The following is a 16542-nucleotide window of genomic DNA, read 5'->3' on the forward strand; positions in this document are numbered from 1 at the left end:
AAAAAAAAAAAAAAAAAAAAAAAGAAACTCATTTTTTCACAAAATTCTTCAAAAGAAGAAAGAAACTGAAAGCTGAAACAAAATTTCATATCCTCAAAAAATCTTCTTCCAAAACTCAATAAACTTTTCCCACAACAAAAACTTCGAAGAAGTTATTTCTTTCAAAACTTCGTAAATTTCAAGAAAGCTCACAAACGAATAAATTTCTTCGCTTTTGAAAAATTCTACCCACCCGCTATGACTTCCCCTCTCCCCCACAGTCAAACTTTTTGATTTTACACATCGACGATGCCTACTCGCTTGCCCGCTTATCGATGAAATTTCCCCCCCCCCCCCCTCGAAAATCACCTTAATCGCACAGTTTCCAACCACCGAGCCCTCTCGATTCCCCTCTTTTTTCCCCTCCAATTCCATCGAAACATCGTGGCCGACAGATTTTTATACGAACGACCAATTATAAAGCAATTTCGCGGCGAGAGGCAGAATTAATGCGGTGCCACTCTTTATAATTGCTCTCGTCAAGGAAATCGGATTACAGTTTTAGCCTGCCTCCGGTGTATGGAGGGAGAGGGGAGGGGAGGGGGCTGGGCGTGGGAACAAAGAGGGCGCCGCCACGTAATTCTATTCTTTTGAAAGGGAAAAAAATCTGCGCGTATCACGCGGAAGCTACGTTTCCCGATAGGCCCCCGAGGCCATTTTACAAACGATCGTCGATCGCCTCTTCCTCGTCTCGTCCAGTGATGGAATCAAGCTCGTTGCACGCTTATGGATTTATATCGAATTAAAAGTGAAAGATTCGAGTAATGATTGAAGAACGAGTACGGGTATTTTTTGAAGATCGAATTTTTATAGAAAACGTTACATTCAGTTTAAAAATGATGTTTGGTATTCACAATATAGTAAGTAGTTTCATTGTAAAATGTATACACTGTTTCTAATTAATAGATTAAAAGAAATATTAGTTTTCATTAAAAATATCACGTAAAATTATACGCAATGAGAATTACAATAGTCACTTTCAAAGACAGTCAAGAGGATTACTTTTAAACGAATGAAGAATTCCCAGCAAGAGACGCTCTTGTCTTTTCAAACTAATTCCATTTTAAAATTCTCTTTTCATTCGTACATTCGTACGTAAAATTTGAAAGTACAAAAATAAAAGACTCAAAAATATCCTATACTACCTTCGATACGTTATATACAAAATTTAAATTTACATTTTGCTCGAACGATAAAACGGATCGTCTTTCGAAACACCACGTACAACGAGTACACGAATCTGGTCCATCGACTCGCGTCGCGCTCGATCCCATCGCTAGCTGTGTGGGCCGGGTATCTATAACGCGTATCTGTACCCGGCCAGTGTAAGCGGCCGTTACAACGAGCGACGTGTTAATTAACGTCTCTTTAGCATGATAATCTGTACGCGATATCCATTAGCTCGTCAAAATACATCATGCCATGTAAAGCGATTTACCAGCGTCGATGAAATTACGAGGAACAGGCCTTCTCGTGCCGTCGCCTTAAATTACTATTATGCGCGCGTGCACACATGCCTATAACGGGTGCCTATAACCGACGAGGCGATGGCAGAGGACTCCATCCCTTACGGGGCCAGTCACGATGATAACGGGAATCGAGTTTGTACCCCTCTGACTCCAGTTGCCAATTGTGCCCGTTGAAGATTAGAAAATGAGTCGGGGGAGGGAAGCGCTCGAATTATCGAGTTTTCCTTTACGAGATCCATTATACGAAAGGGTAGTTTCGCGATGTATCGATGTGGATATCGATCGATTCGAGGAAATTCGTGTGTGTGTGTGTGTATTTATGTATTTTTTTAGGAATAAAGGAAAAGGAGAGTATAAAATAATTTTTCAAAGTTTTTATCCTATGAAATGGCGTGAAAAATCGAAGGAGGTCCCCAGATATTGATTTTCGATAATGATGGAAAAAAAAAAGCGTAAAACGGTGAGAAATGGCAAAATATTCCGTTGCATTTCTTGGGAAAATTCATGACGTTACAATGTATGTAACAATAGGAAATTTCTATAAGATGTACGTCGTTCGAATGTTGAAAGAATAGAACTCGTCACGATAGTTTTAAAAAGAGAAACGAAGAGAAAATTGCGAAACTTATCCTTAATTTGTATTCGTATCGAAGAAACCACATTTTATTATGGAATTATCTAATATTTAAAAATAATCGATCCTCGGTGAGTATATTGATATAGAATTAAGAGTGAAGAGACCTCTTTAAGATCGTTCACGAATGTTAGTTCTTCTTTAACATCGTCGAGATTCGAAACCATGTTAATCGCTATTCACACGAAATTTCCATTTTCGGATTACCGTCGATATGGCTTTCTCATAACATGGAATTTCTTATAGAGAATATTATTCGAGTTCTCTCTTGTTAGTTTCATGGCCACACCTCGTGGGTTAATTCCTCGATGCTCTCTCTAGATTTTCACTAAAATACTCTCCCTTGCTCGCGTTACACAGGAACATCATAGACGTACCCACACACATTCTCCCTTAAGACTAAACGAATTCTCCGGAAACTAACTAAAGCTACTGGCGCTTTAGACTGAAAGATACTGCGAAATGAGCTTGTTCTTACAAAACAACAACGCTTCAGAATTCCTTCCTCGGCCTTATTTAATAAAAAATTTTACGACTTTACTACATCGCTTTCCTTTACGATACTTTTATATTACCGCGTGCAGGAAAATTTTTGAAAGGAATTCCGTTTAAAAATAATTATTACTTCAACTTGTTATGCAATTCTTTTTATACATTTACAAAATAATAATTATTTTTTACTTATCAATTTAAAGAAAGGAATACTTTAATGATAGATATTTAAACCGTACAAAAATAAATATAAAAATATTATTTATTCAATATTAATTATCCAATATTAAAAATCACCGATAATGCTACTTACTTTTCATTGGCCAACTAGAAATCATAATGGAAAATCTCTGAAAGACAAGCATACGTATCTCGTCCAGTATCGGGGACGAGGACGTATCGCTTTTGTTCGCGGTCCAGTTTCATATCGATAAATGGACTTTTAATGGATACTACACGGTGAATCAATCGCATTTGTTCGGCTTGCTCATAATCAATCGTGACGAACCATTTTTCTTTTCGATCCCTTTCCGTGTTTCTTTCATCGCGCTTAAACGATCTCCGTGCTCTCGAGCACGAATCGGCCATAAGTGGAGGGAACACCGTGGCGGAAGTTTCTCTTAGTTTCGTCTCACTTCGATCGGCAAACGAACTCTGCTCTTCCGTCCACGCTCCGCCAAAACCTCCGCATGTTAAATCTCGCCCCGGAATATCGAGGAAAATTCCATTCGAGTATGCGTGCAACTTTCCACCGTATTCCGTATTCTCGTATTTTCAATTTTCCTTCAACGTTAAACGAAATTTTGCGATTTTTTATATACGATCCTTGTACACGATTCTATGCATTTTTATAATTTATTTCCGTTTTACTTAAAAAAGAAACGATCGATTTTGTAATACAGGATTCCAATTGATTTCCAATTTATTTTCCCTCAACTTCTGTTCTATCTTTCAAAGTTAAATCCTGAGAAAAAAGATAATATTCTTGCGAATATTCTGATTATACTGCTATCTTCACGACATCTTCTTCTTTAAAATACGATTAACAACCGTTGACAGAAAATTAAAGAATCGATGTTACGAATTTTCACATTAAATAATTACAATAATCTAATAATAATAATAATATATAAAACAAAAAATTAGAACAGGAAACGTTCGAAATAAACGGATCCTCAACTCTAAAAGCGGGACGTCGCGGAAGTAAAACTCGTGAAACTCGCGCGTATTCTCGATATTCTCCCCCTTTTGTTGTCTCTTCCACACACGCCTCAGCTGAAGCGCACGTAACGTGTCCTCCCATCTTCACGCAGATCCGCTCAAAGCGCGCTCTCCGCTTGGATCCGGTCCGCTTGGAAAGTGCGCGATAAAGTAAGGGTGGAGAGGAGGGAAATAAGGGTAGAGATGCGAAGGAGATGGGTCGAAGGAGAAGGGTCGAAGGGTTTAAGACGGAGAAGGATAAGCGCACGTTTACCCTCTTCAGCTTCAATCTGGCCGGCGCGGCGTGCCGATCTTTGTGCATCCCGCGCTCCTTGCAGTTTTGAATACGAGCAGGAAGAACGAAAGAGGCGCCCCTCCCCACCCTGTTTGCCGTGGAACTTCGGTTGGAAAGAAACGAGGAGAGGATCGAGAAGGTGGAAAAAGCGAAACGACCGTGTTATCGCCCCGTGTTGTACGTGACCCGTGCCCTCCACGGGCCGTGTCCTCGAGAGGAAGCGAGAGGAAGGGCGAGCGAAAAGGGTAGTTTTCCGGTTCCGATCGAGCGAAGGAAAAATTTCCATGCCGTCACGATTTCCTTTCACCCTCCCTTTTACCCGTGAAATATATTAAATAAGAGAAAGGGAGGGGGGTGGAACGGGTTGAGGAAACGGGGGAACTCTGGAAGAGTTGGCTCTCCTTTCGAGACGGTTCACGAACGGCGGATGCACGCGCTGGTTAAACTGGTATGGAAATGAGGGGATGGTGGAGCGAGCAGCGTTATTTTTCTTGGGAAAAAAGGGGGAAGGTAAATAAAAAAGAAAGAAAAAAAAATACGCGAAAACAATTTCTCGTTCGTTCGCGTGTGTTAAAGGTTTATTAAGTGACGCGAAAGAAGAGATCAAAGAGAGAGAGGATGTGAATCGTGAACGTTCTTTTAAGTGGAAGATTGTTTCTGGAAGATGTTTGGCGTGGGAGTCGGACGTTGGGGTAAAAAGTAATCGTTATCGAAGAAAATTATGAAGATAAGGGCATCCTACGAAGGATTTCTATCTAAATTTATTTACAACCTTCTCTTTTATAATTTTTGTAATTTCACCCTTATTACTTGTTTCAAATAAAATTTCGTACGTAACGCGATGATCGTTAAGATAAAAATGATTTCTCGATTTCTCAATCGGACGCAATTTCCAGCGAACCAGATAGAGAAGAAATTTCGTTATAATAAATAAAGACTCGTTCAAAGAAAGTCAAAGAGAGAGAAAAAATTTAAATTTAAACGCAAGGAGTGCCGGGCCCCCGTAATGGCAAGTTTAAAGAGCGGAGCGGTTGCACGCTATTTGTTGAGATTGAGAGCGTACGATTGTTCGTGTAAAACCCGTATCTTGACCCAGATTTCTTAGACGTTTTATAAGAGCACCTTCTAATTTTCCCTTTCGTGCCCGTGCACCATAAACAGAGACACGAAAACGCATTATGGCCGGGGACGGGGATGGAATTAAGCCGAAAAAGGAGTCTCTCATTTGAATTCACGGTGTGGGGACGGTGTAAAGGGTGGCCCGTGTGTATAGATGCATCCCGATGGAAACGCTGGAATGAAATACGCCAGACTGGATACCGCCTCTTCCTTTCGCGTTAGAGTGCTCGTTGTGAGCGCTTGTGATGGGACAATTGCCAACCGTCGGACGTGTTTCATTAACGTTCGCGTACCTTGGCCAACAGGAATTCCCTTGGCCGGGTCTCATTTGTTCAAACTTCTTCTTACTTACGTACTTTGTCGAGAGAATGAAATAATCCTTTGGGATTTATATCGTACGAGTTGTAAAGTAGAGGGGGAGTTTGCTTTAATTTTTTTAATAATTACGATCTCTTGAATCGACGTAAGGTAAATTGTCGTAAGATAAAATTATGTGTGTACCCTCAATTTTTGTATTCAATGTTACGATAATTGGAATCTGTAACTTTATAATTTTAAAACCGTCTGCTTCTTTAGCAGCCAAAAAAGAAAAAGACGTGGAAGCATATCGAGGTGAAACCAAATTAAATATTTATCATTCGTCCAGTTACGAATATTTTTAATTCGTAAAAATTCGTGTTCGAGAAACAAGAACGTGTCTAGAAATATAATACTGGGCGCTTAAGTGGTGCAAATGGGGATTATCCAAAAAAAGTAAAACAATTTATCAAAATATCAGGAATGGAGTTAATTGAATGCGAGAGAGATAACAATGGTCGCTAACTTCGTTCCCTTGTTCGTAGATTTAAATTTTAAACGCGTCGAGTAAATACGCGTAGAAAGCGAATAATTTTCACGCGCTGGATTTATCGCGCCGAGATTCGAGGTGGAAAGGAGGACACGCGTGAAACAAGACACGGTTGCTCCCCGATGATAACATTCCCGCGAGGTGTGTCGCGATAAATCCGCAGGTGAAAGTCAACACGTACCACTATTCTAGGCGAGGCGAACATGTATCCGTGAAATGGAGCAACTTTCTACCGCCTTCAACCGATTCTGAATTTCTGGATTTTCGAGTTCGAGATCGAAACGTAATCGAAACCATTTAATAATGTCTCGTGTGTGAATTTCAAATTGACGATATTTAAATATTCAAATTTTGGGTTGAACGAAGGAGGATGGAAAATTTTTAATATTGATTATGTTTCACGTTACAATTTTCATTACAATTGGAACGAAGGATTAAGAATTTTAAATTTATGTATTCGAGCTCAATATCAATCGATTTCCGATTTCGTTGATATAATTCCAATCTTGGAATATAAATCTATAGCTAAAGATATATCAATGATAACGACGATCGAGTTAAATTTGAAAATCTTTTCGAAAGGAGGATTAAAAAGTTTTTAATTTTATAAGTAGGTTAATTAGCGTTACAACTTCTCATTTTTCTCTCTTCGAGGTAAAATTATAATGCAAAAAAAAAAAAAAAAAAAAAGAAAATTAACATTTCATCAAGCTTCGATATTTTAATTTCAACAATCTAAAATTTCAACGATTAATCAACAAATTAAAAATTAAAGATTCACAGTGGCGTACACAGCTCTCTATTAATTATTTATCAATTTCAGGAACGATCGCAACTGGTCCAATCTCATTAAGCGACGCTTAAAATTTCACGAAAGCCTGGCAATAAAGCCCGGAAATAAACCTTCTCTTGCTGCGACAAATCACGAAGGAGGGGGGGGGGGGTCCTACTGGATAGGATAAACAAGCGCGATGAATTAAAATACCTTAAGAATTTATTAAAGCGGGCAAGCGATGGGAAAACACGCGTTCCCCGTGTGCCGGAGATGACGACGAGTCCTCGACTTCTGTTTGACTTGGCGACCGAGCGCCGCTTAAGTCCACAGATACCGGTGGTAATTTCCATCGAAATTTCAATCTCGTTTATCCGCAAAGTAACTTCCACTGGGGGTCCGCCCCATCCAGCCCATCCCTCTTACCCTTCCGGCCACGCTGTTTCACCCCTCAGGCGATCGTCGCGAGACTGACGCCACGTATCGAATTTTAATCAATCACCGATAGGGACAGCCAATTCCAGACCCAATTAACATATTCATTTCGCGGCTCTGCCCATCCTTCCCTTTTTTTTTTTTTTTTCTTTTCCATCGATTTCGAAATTCAAATTGCGATATGCGCGGAATTGGCCATTATCGGCGGGAGGGAGGGGAGGAGGAGGAAGTGTTTGTTTCGATTAATATTCGCTCGAGAATCGAGAATTGAGAAGGATATAAAATGGAAGGGAAATGGAGGAGGGATTGGAGGAAAAAAATGTGTTGAAATATTGGAAATTGGTATAAAATATTATGGTCTTTATTGCGAGCCTGTCGGCTATTCTCGGCCGAGTAAATGGATGTTTATAATACAATTTATTGAAAATAGTCGTTGAGGCGACGTAATTGAAGAAAGTTGATGGAAATATTATCGAACTCCTTTGATTTTCGTTTAATTACTCGCACCGTCCTTAATTGTAAATTAAATTTCATTTTTCTATTGATTAGAAAAATATCTGGAGGAAATCGAAATGAGAAAATGAAGAAAGTACGCGTGTATATAACCAACATAAGAATCAGGATAATTCAAAAATTTGGATATTAAAATTTATTATTAGAAAATTGCAAAGATATTTCAACAAATAAATTTCACAACAACAATTCCCGAAATATGAATAATTTGGGGGGAAAAATTCCCAAATCAACTACAAATTTACAATTTTAACAACGTACTGTATCAAACTATACGTATAAATATTTTAATCGATTCGATCATTAATCCACGCAATAGGGGAATCGAAATAATATCGTGTCGCGATCACTAGGAGCATCTAGTGTCGAACAACAAGCTCGAATATATTATTTCACGGGCGGGCGTCACGCGTGTATAATTTATCGCGGGCGTGTTGGTGGACACACCCACGCGAAACAGAGCCGGGTGTATCGATGGATTACGGATTATCGGCCCGAACGCGGACACCCTATTAACAGATTACCGCGCGTGGCCTGAAAACAATTTTCCACGGCCACACTCTTCCCCTCCCCCTCTTTTTCTCACCCTCTCCGCCTCTCTCCTTCCCTCTCTCCTTCCCTCTCTTTTCTTTTTTTTTCTTTTTTTTTTTTTTCTTTCCTTCCCGCGACGAGGTCCGCCTGGATTTTTTCCCTCCCTTTTATTCTCTTTTTTCACGCTCCCATCCTACCGGTCCATCAGGGCTTCCATCTCCTGACGAGAGCTCTCTCACCCCGAGGCGTGGAAAAAGATACGGGGCCGGATCACGTTCTTTTTTTTTTTTTTTTCTCTTCTTTTTTTTAGCTCTTTTCCTATCCGGGCCGGGGATCTGTTTTTCCCCTCGATTTTCGAAATATCGAACACACGGGCCGGCACTCGTCAAGGATGAACGAATGAATAGTTGGGCTCTCGATCCTCGAGCAGAACATCGGGGATTTACATTTCCGGTTGTTTTCAATGCCGGATCGAAATCGAATGTGATTCAAATCGGTGAGAATCTGTGGCCTCGCGAGTTAAGTGTGAGCTGTGTATGGAAAAAAGGAAATGGTGTTTTGTGTTTTTGTCGAATGTTTTTATTTTCCTTTTTGGTTCTTCTTTGGAGTCAACGAAATTAATTCGAGGAACGAAGTTTCGAACCTATTAATTTTATCAATTTAAAAATTGGAAATTCCTATCCCCTCCCAAAATTCGCGTAAATACCTCGCTTAACTAATTTTAATTTAATCCTGAACTTCTAAAAACAAGAACAAACTTCTCATCGCTATAACAATAATCTGAAATAAAAACAAATTTCTAGAAAACAAATCCATATCCGAATTATAATTATTAAATAAGAAAGAAGTAATTACGATAACTACAATAATGATAAATCATAAAAATTTCAATAAGAATGTGATGATTATCAATCACATATAATAAATTTCCAGAATTTGAAAAGAATATAAATCTAATTTCGTTAGCAGAAAAGAGAAAGAGAGTGGGAGGCAGACAGAAGCGATGAAGAACGCTATATTAAGGAAGAGGATTCGAGCTCGTCGAGAGAAGACAAATTCGAATTATACGGGTTCTTCGTTAGCTTAACGGTGGAAAGATTTCAGCCGCAAGCGAATTAGAGACAAGCTTCTCACCGGTAACTTCGGGATCGAGATCTCGCTAACGATAATACACCGTTCCGGGATATTTTCCTCTTTCATTGAGCAACACAGTCTAACGACCGTGCTCGTTAATGAACATTAACCGGTAAGAGGGAAGGGAGGATTCTCCCTTCCCTCCTAGTGAAATTAAAGGAGAGCACGGATCGTCTCCTCCTTTTTTTCCCTCTAGGTGTCGAGAGACGCCGTTTGATTAAGTTAAACACCGTTCCGCTTTTTATATACAGGGTGTATCTCAGGTGCTCTCCCTGCGAAATTTTAGAAACGGGTGAGAATGAGAAAGAATACTACTATACGAATTTTTTTTTTTCTTTTTATAAATATCGAATACGTTGTTCGTTAGAAAATAGAAAATATAAACGATTAAATTTTTTCTCAATGTTGAATTTCTTTGTTTGTTTGTTTCTTATCTTTTTTTATCTTATTTATTTATATCGTTTATATCAAAGAGATCATATCCTTCAGTAAACAGAGAAAAATGGAGCGAAGGGAACGGTGCAGAGAAACCCTTATTTTCACTTATACGTGGATTGGTAATCCCGCAGTTTTTCCAGAAAAGTACAAACACTCTTTCTTATTTAGTTCCTCTTTTAACCATCTTAAAAGTGGAAACTATCAAACTAACTAGTCTCTCCTTATCAACCTTTACGGCAAACAACGCTCGTAACAAAATTTATTTTCATTTTCAGAATTGTACGGAATAGAGGACTCGAAGTATAATTTTATACGTGACTGCAAACCTCCCTATTCGCCTTACCTTAATCAAAAAACGTAGCAAGAAATAAAGGGTTTGCCACGAAATAAAGGTGGCGATATATTTCAAATTTCATCTCCACACAACCGCGAAATTTCCCGTAAAAATCCTTCCCTATCCCCGACATGATTCAAACTCCGTCCGCCATTAATTTTCGCCAAGCAGATGACTCCCGTTATATTAACCCTCGAACCGGCCAGTTGTATCTCCCGGACGATAATTAAGAGGACATGATATTCCGTTCACGTAGACGTTAGAATTAAACAGTTCTTCATTAGTGGAGACCGAATTTCGGCCGAAAACAGATTAGAAGCGTGCTCGGTCGCGCCTCGAAAGTAATTGCCTACACTACGCTTTTCGTGAGAAGGTATGGCTATCACCTGATCGGGTTACCTGGCTACCTGACCTCCTGACCTCTGCCTGGGATAATGAAATCTGGGGGAAAACTGGTTGCAACGGTGGCTTTAATTCCATCCAGGCAGAGGACCAGTTCCAATTTGTTCCCCTTTGAACGTCTCTCGTGCGATGGAACGAGATTTTTAAAGATGGTTTGAAGAAGTTTATTTCTATGGGGAAGGTATGAATTTAAAATGGGAAATTGATCTTTTCGTATGTTCGTATCGTAAATTATGAGATATTTTTCTTTGCGTTGGTTTGAGATGGTTTGAAAAGGTTTGAAAAGTGAGGAGAAATATGGGGATTGTAGAATTTAAGTTATATTTTTTGTGCGTTAATTAACTATTTTTGTGATAAGAAAGGTTATGTTACTGTGTTTTATAATTTTCGTTTCGATATTTCATTTCGTATCACGAATATCACGAAATACAGAATTTGAATAGGAAAAATGGTTCATTGAAAAGTGAGGTTATGTACTTTTTGTTGGATATCTGTTATAGTTAACTCGAAGATTGTAAAATTCCATGTTCATTCATAACATGGAATCTCATTTCACAATTTTAACACGGTCGATGATCTTCGTGATGGCGTAATTTTGAAATTTGATATTGGATAAAGCTTAGCCAGAAACGTATCGTAAATGCTAGAGGTTTATTAGGCAAGAAGGATTTTCTTACCGAAGGGGATAAAGGTTGAGTTACTGTAAATAAGGAAACACCAGATTTCCTACATTGTGTCCCACCCAACAAGAAACACGTAGCTAATAAAATCGTGAATGTATCGTCGAAACTTTTCTGATCCTTTTTCTTATGTTACGATCTGATAGAAAAACGCGTTGTGTTCTATCGATCCAATGTTCCACCCAGATATTCTTTCCACGATAACGAAGAAACGCTGGAACAAGAGAAAGAGAGAGAGAGAAAAAACACTTTATTATACCAATTTGCATAAATTCTTTCCAACAAGAACCTATCGCTAAATTATAACCCGATCAACAATTCAATTCTTCTTCAATTCTTTAAAGATTCAAACAGATTCAGCTCATTACAATTGAATATATTTCACAACGATTATTAACAATTACTATTAACTTTCGATCGGGAATAAATTTCGTTGAAATAGAGAAATGAATATTTCTCAAGATTTTTCGTATGCTCGTAAATTATGAGATATTTTTCTTTGCGTTGGTTTGAGATGGTTCGAAAAGGTTTGCAGTAAGAAGAAATATAGAGATCGTAAAATTTAAGTCATATTTTTTGTACCTTTAAGATAATTAACTATTTTTCATTTAGAATTCAGGATTCTACATATTTAATTTTTCGAGCACAAAAATTCTTCAACGCCTCTTTCCACTAACCAATGCGTAACGCCGTTTACTCAGCCATACGCGATAAATAACCCTTACATACGTATACATCACAGAGCGAATCTCCTTCGCGATTGCCACCCTACACCAACAACAACGCGGGCCGATCCATCCGAGTGGATCGGCGTACATACATCGGTCTCCCCTCGGAGAATGATCCATCCTCCCTCCTTCGAGCACGGATATCAATTTTATCGAGCGAGACGATATCGCTTCCATCCCCCGCCGCCATCTTGTTTACGGCTGTATTAATTATTCGTATCGCGTATACACGGCAGTGCCATTCCCGGACCGTTTCTATTCCCGCCACCGGTGGTAGTTGCATGCAGTTGTAATGCATCCGTGGTCGGTCCGTATCCACGGCTGGCCGATATAACCTTCGTGCTACGCGCAAACGATTTAAAGGAGGAGGAGGAGGGAGGGGAGGGGAGGGCGCGTTCCATTTGCGTGCCGTTTACAACTCGCTGGCCCGTTTCAGAGCTTACCCCGGCATATATACCTCCTCTGCTCTACCCTTTGCTGTATTAAGTCCGCGTCAGAGCAACGGCCTCGCTACCAGCGCCGCGCTACCAATTCAATGGCCGATTGATTCGCAAGTAGCGCAACCCAGTCCTCTGATCTCGGTCCTCTGATACAAGATACAAGGGGGAAATTGTATGTTTGCGAGGGTGGAAATTGGTGTTGTTGGAAGTGAATGTAAGTGGTAAGTGGATATCGAGAGATTGGATAGGAATTTTTTTGGCGTTTGTTGGCATGCTCGTTCGTTGAAGAGCTGAGTTTTTGAGAGGAGTTCCAATTCATTCGTGATAATGATACGGAATCTTTTAAATTGTCTGACACGTGTGTAAGAGTGTGTAAGTGGATATGAGAGATTGGAAAGGGAACTCGTTTGTGGGTTTGAATAGTTCGAGGAAGAATCAAATTCTCTTCGAAGAAGATTCAAATTTAGATAGATAGATTTGAGATTTTAAATTGTTAAGAACAGTGGAAAATTTGGTCGATTTTGTTAGGTAAATGAATTATGGTAATGAATATTGAAAGAGGTTGGACAGAAATTGTTTGTAAGAGGTTTTTGATATTATCTGGAAATAGACGATCGATTACAATGCTTGTTTTCCATGCTGCAATCGATCGATCGGCTGATATTCATTTCCAAACGATAACGATTTTTCGAATCTTCAAGTACTTCCAAAAGCGAGATAAGTATTTGAAAGTCAGGAGATCGATTGAATAAATTCGAAAAATTTGAAGGATAACTGCGATAAGTTCGGGTAAAAATTTGATTTTTCCTTCAAGTTTCAGGGTAGATCATTTTTAACGTAATCTCGTAATCGTTAGAATCTATTTCCAAACGGAAATAGTCGTTATTAGATCGCCATGACCCTGAGTTCATCGGCTTTCTCGACCCAAGTGGCTCGATATTGGATCTCGTGACCCCCTGTCGTGGACTTCGTGTCCGAACCTGCAGTTATCGACATCGAGTTTCACTTCCTCCGGTATCTTAAATATTCATTCATTAACTGGTGTTTAATTTTCAACCATTTGTTCAACCATTCTTTGTATCAAACCTTTTATATAGATCCTTTAGCTCATTGACCTTCGTCCATTAATACGCAATTTTCTTATTTCTCAAAATTAACCATGAAATTCGAATTAACATTATAATTTATCCTTTAAGTAAGAATTCTTATTTTCATCGTAACGCAAAATTCCATTCTCCAAACGAAATTTATCCTCAGTTTACTTCTCATAGAAAATCGTCTCCTATTCCTCTTCTTTTCTCCTCCAAATCCGAATTCGATATCGTCTTTCAAATTTCAAATCCGTAGAAACGATAGCGATACGTAGTCAGCAATGTTTCAGCATTTCCATGACTATCGTCCTCAACGATCCACAATTTTCCCTGAACTGAGCTAGTAGTAGTTTTGCGATCGCAGCTTTGTCGTCGATGATCGGACACCAAGGATGAAACGGGGCGAAAATGGTGCCGAGTTTTCCTTCTCGTTCGTCGTCCTCCTCGACGACGACTACGAAAGATGCACGGATTTCATGGAAACGGCACGAATCCATTTAATATATCAGCCAAGATGCCGGCAATGCACCACGCTCGATTCGATCCTTGCGAAAAATCTTGGCGAAAATCTTGCCTTTCACAGACAGACACCGTGTCATCCTGTACATAACTTATATATAAATATCGTTATTGATACGCGAAAAAGTGGTTCGAAGGAGAGCGAATTTTTTTCCCCCAAAAGTGGCGTCGATCTTTAAAATATTCATCGAGCGAGAAAGTGGAAAAATCGGTGAAACGGAGTAGAGTGAAATCGAGTCGTGCGTTTGGGGGAAGAATATTCGTGTTTGATATTACAAGATTAAAATATGGATGAAGTTGTGCAGCTAATATTAATACGAAAATAAATAGAATAATCAATATATATATATTTTTTTTTTAATCACAGAGGTCCAAAGACAGATCTTCGATATTTCTAATAAAATCTTGGCGAAAATCTTGCCTTTCACAGACAGACACCGTGTCATCCTGTATATAAAACTTATATATAAATATCGTCATTGATACGCGAAAAAGTGGTTCGAAGGAGAGCGAATTTTTTTCCCCCAAAAGTGGCGTCGATCTTTAAAATATTCATCGAGCGAGAAAGTGGAAAAATCGGTGAAACAAGTCGGAGTAGAGTGAAATCGAGCCGTGCGTTTGGGGGAAGAATATTCGTGTTTGATATTACAAGACTAAAATATGGATGAAGTTGTGCAGCTAATATTAATACGAAAATAAATAGAATAATCAATATATATATATTTTTTTTTTTAATCGCAGAAACTCAAAGACAGATCTTCGATATTTCTAATAAAAAGTTTCAACGATCGAAGAATCAACGAAATAATAAAAGTAACATTCCACTCTGAATCAATCTGTACCCAGTCTTTTTTCTGTCGAAATTTATCGTCGCGAGATAAGACGCGGGGATAAAGCTTCTCAAGACTCGTGGTAAAGTTTTTCCAAGATCAATAACTGCCAACCAACCAACGCTTCTTACCAACCAACCAACGTTTCTGTTAATACATAAAACGAAGCTTTACGCGGAAAGTATCTAATTCCAGTTTCTTATAACAGCGGAGAGAGCACGACGGAGAATATTCGTCGAATATCAAGCCGGGCTAGGATCGCGTTAAATCAACAACACCGCGATGAATACCGTAGCGGATACGAGATCAAAGCAGCGGAGAAAGAGAGGAATATTCATATACGTATATCCCGTTACGTTCCTCCCTCCCCTCCCCCAGCCGTAAAATAATATACAATCATCCGAATCCGCCTTGATTTTCACCCCCCAGGAAACGTCAGATGTATCAGATTTCTGTATTTTTCGTATCGGATAACGGATCGGGCCCCCGTTAGAGAGAGAGAGAGAGAGAGAGATCCTAATCCGAGTGGAAAGGCAAACGAAAATCGAAATTGTGCGCGAGCACGTTTGCACGCCACCATCGCAAATAGGCGTTACACATTTATTTATTCTATGCTCGTGTTCGTCCGTTTCGCTCGCGATTTGACTCCCTACGAAATGTACGAAAGTTTATGTCTCGATTTTATTCTTCGAACGGCATTGTTCGTGACGGATCGGGATCAAGGAGTAGGAACAAGGAGGGATCGGCTCTCGGAATGAGAAAGGAACAACAACAACAACAAATTCCAACGGCTTCTTCTCGTTACAGATTTAATGGGGAAATTTACATTTAGAGGGGATTTTCGAGGCGTTGTTCGTTAATCCGGAAAATGAGATTCGTCGAACGTTCGTGAACACGTATACGTGTACGATATGCCTTTTTCACATTTATTACAACTGTTATTATCTATTATTCGATTCGATTGATTTGATATTCTGACGAAAAAATATTGGAATTAGAAGATTCTATATCTTTGTGAGATATATAAGGATCGAGGAAGGATGTAATTAGAGTCGTTGATTATTCTTTTTCTTCAAATTTGGTCGGGTATTTATTATTATAAAAAATTTATTAGTATATTTGTTAGTATGAAAAACATATAAGATAACTTTGAAATTTCATTTCCAGCTTCTGGCAGGCAACAATAATCCATATTCGGAGAAGGAGCAGCTGTTCGACCCGGCGATCGTCGCAACCAAGGTCCGTTTCATCCCCTACACCTCCCACATGCGTATGGTGTGCATACGAGTCGAGCTTTACGGCTGTCCATGGACCGGTGAGTGATATTTATAACCGCCTCCTACGTCTCCCCCTCTCATACGTGTCCAACCCTAAATATTGAAAAGAACGCCGCCAAAGATTTCCAGCATTTTTATCACGTTGGTACTTTTCTTTTTATCGAATCGGTGGAAGAGGAGCAGGAGGAGGAGAAGGAACTTCTTACCGACGGAGAGGTGCGCACGAGACGACGTATTTCCCGCGCTATGTTCGTTTCCGGTTTATCGTAATTCCGTCGTCTTTCCATCGAGACGAAAAATCAGAGATGGAGTAAAAAATTTTG

The 16542-nt window shown here is 39.3% G+C and overlaps 1 protein-coding gene across 1 annotated transcript in view; it reads left to right on the plus strand.

Moving 5' to 3' along the window:
• LOC122716581 (discoidin domain-containing receptor 2) overlaps positions 1-16542 on the plus strand; it is a 116975-nt gene that overhangs the window by 38606 nt on the left and 61827 nt on the right. Inside the window, exon 4 of the mRNA XM_043939807.1 lies at positions 16110-16257. Coding sequence (XP_043795742.1) covers positions 16110-16257 — 148 coding nt within the window. The remainder of the gene's footprint in view (positions 1-16109; positions 16258-16542) is intronic.

The sequence above is a fragment of the Apis laboriosa genome, unplaced genomic scaffold, assembly GCF_014066325.1.
Source record: "Apis laboriosa isolate Shangri-la unplaced genomic scaffold, ASM1406632v1 scaffold47_cov149, whole genome shotgun sequence".
NCBI classification, from domain to species: Eukaryota; Metazoa; Arthropoda; class Insecta; order Hymenoptera; family Apidae; genus Apis; species Apis laboriosa.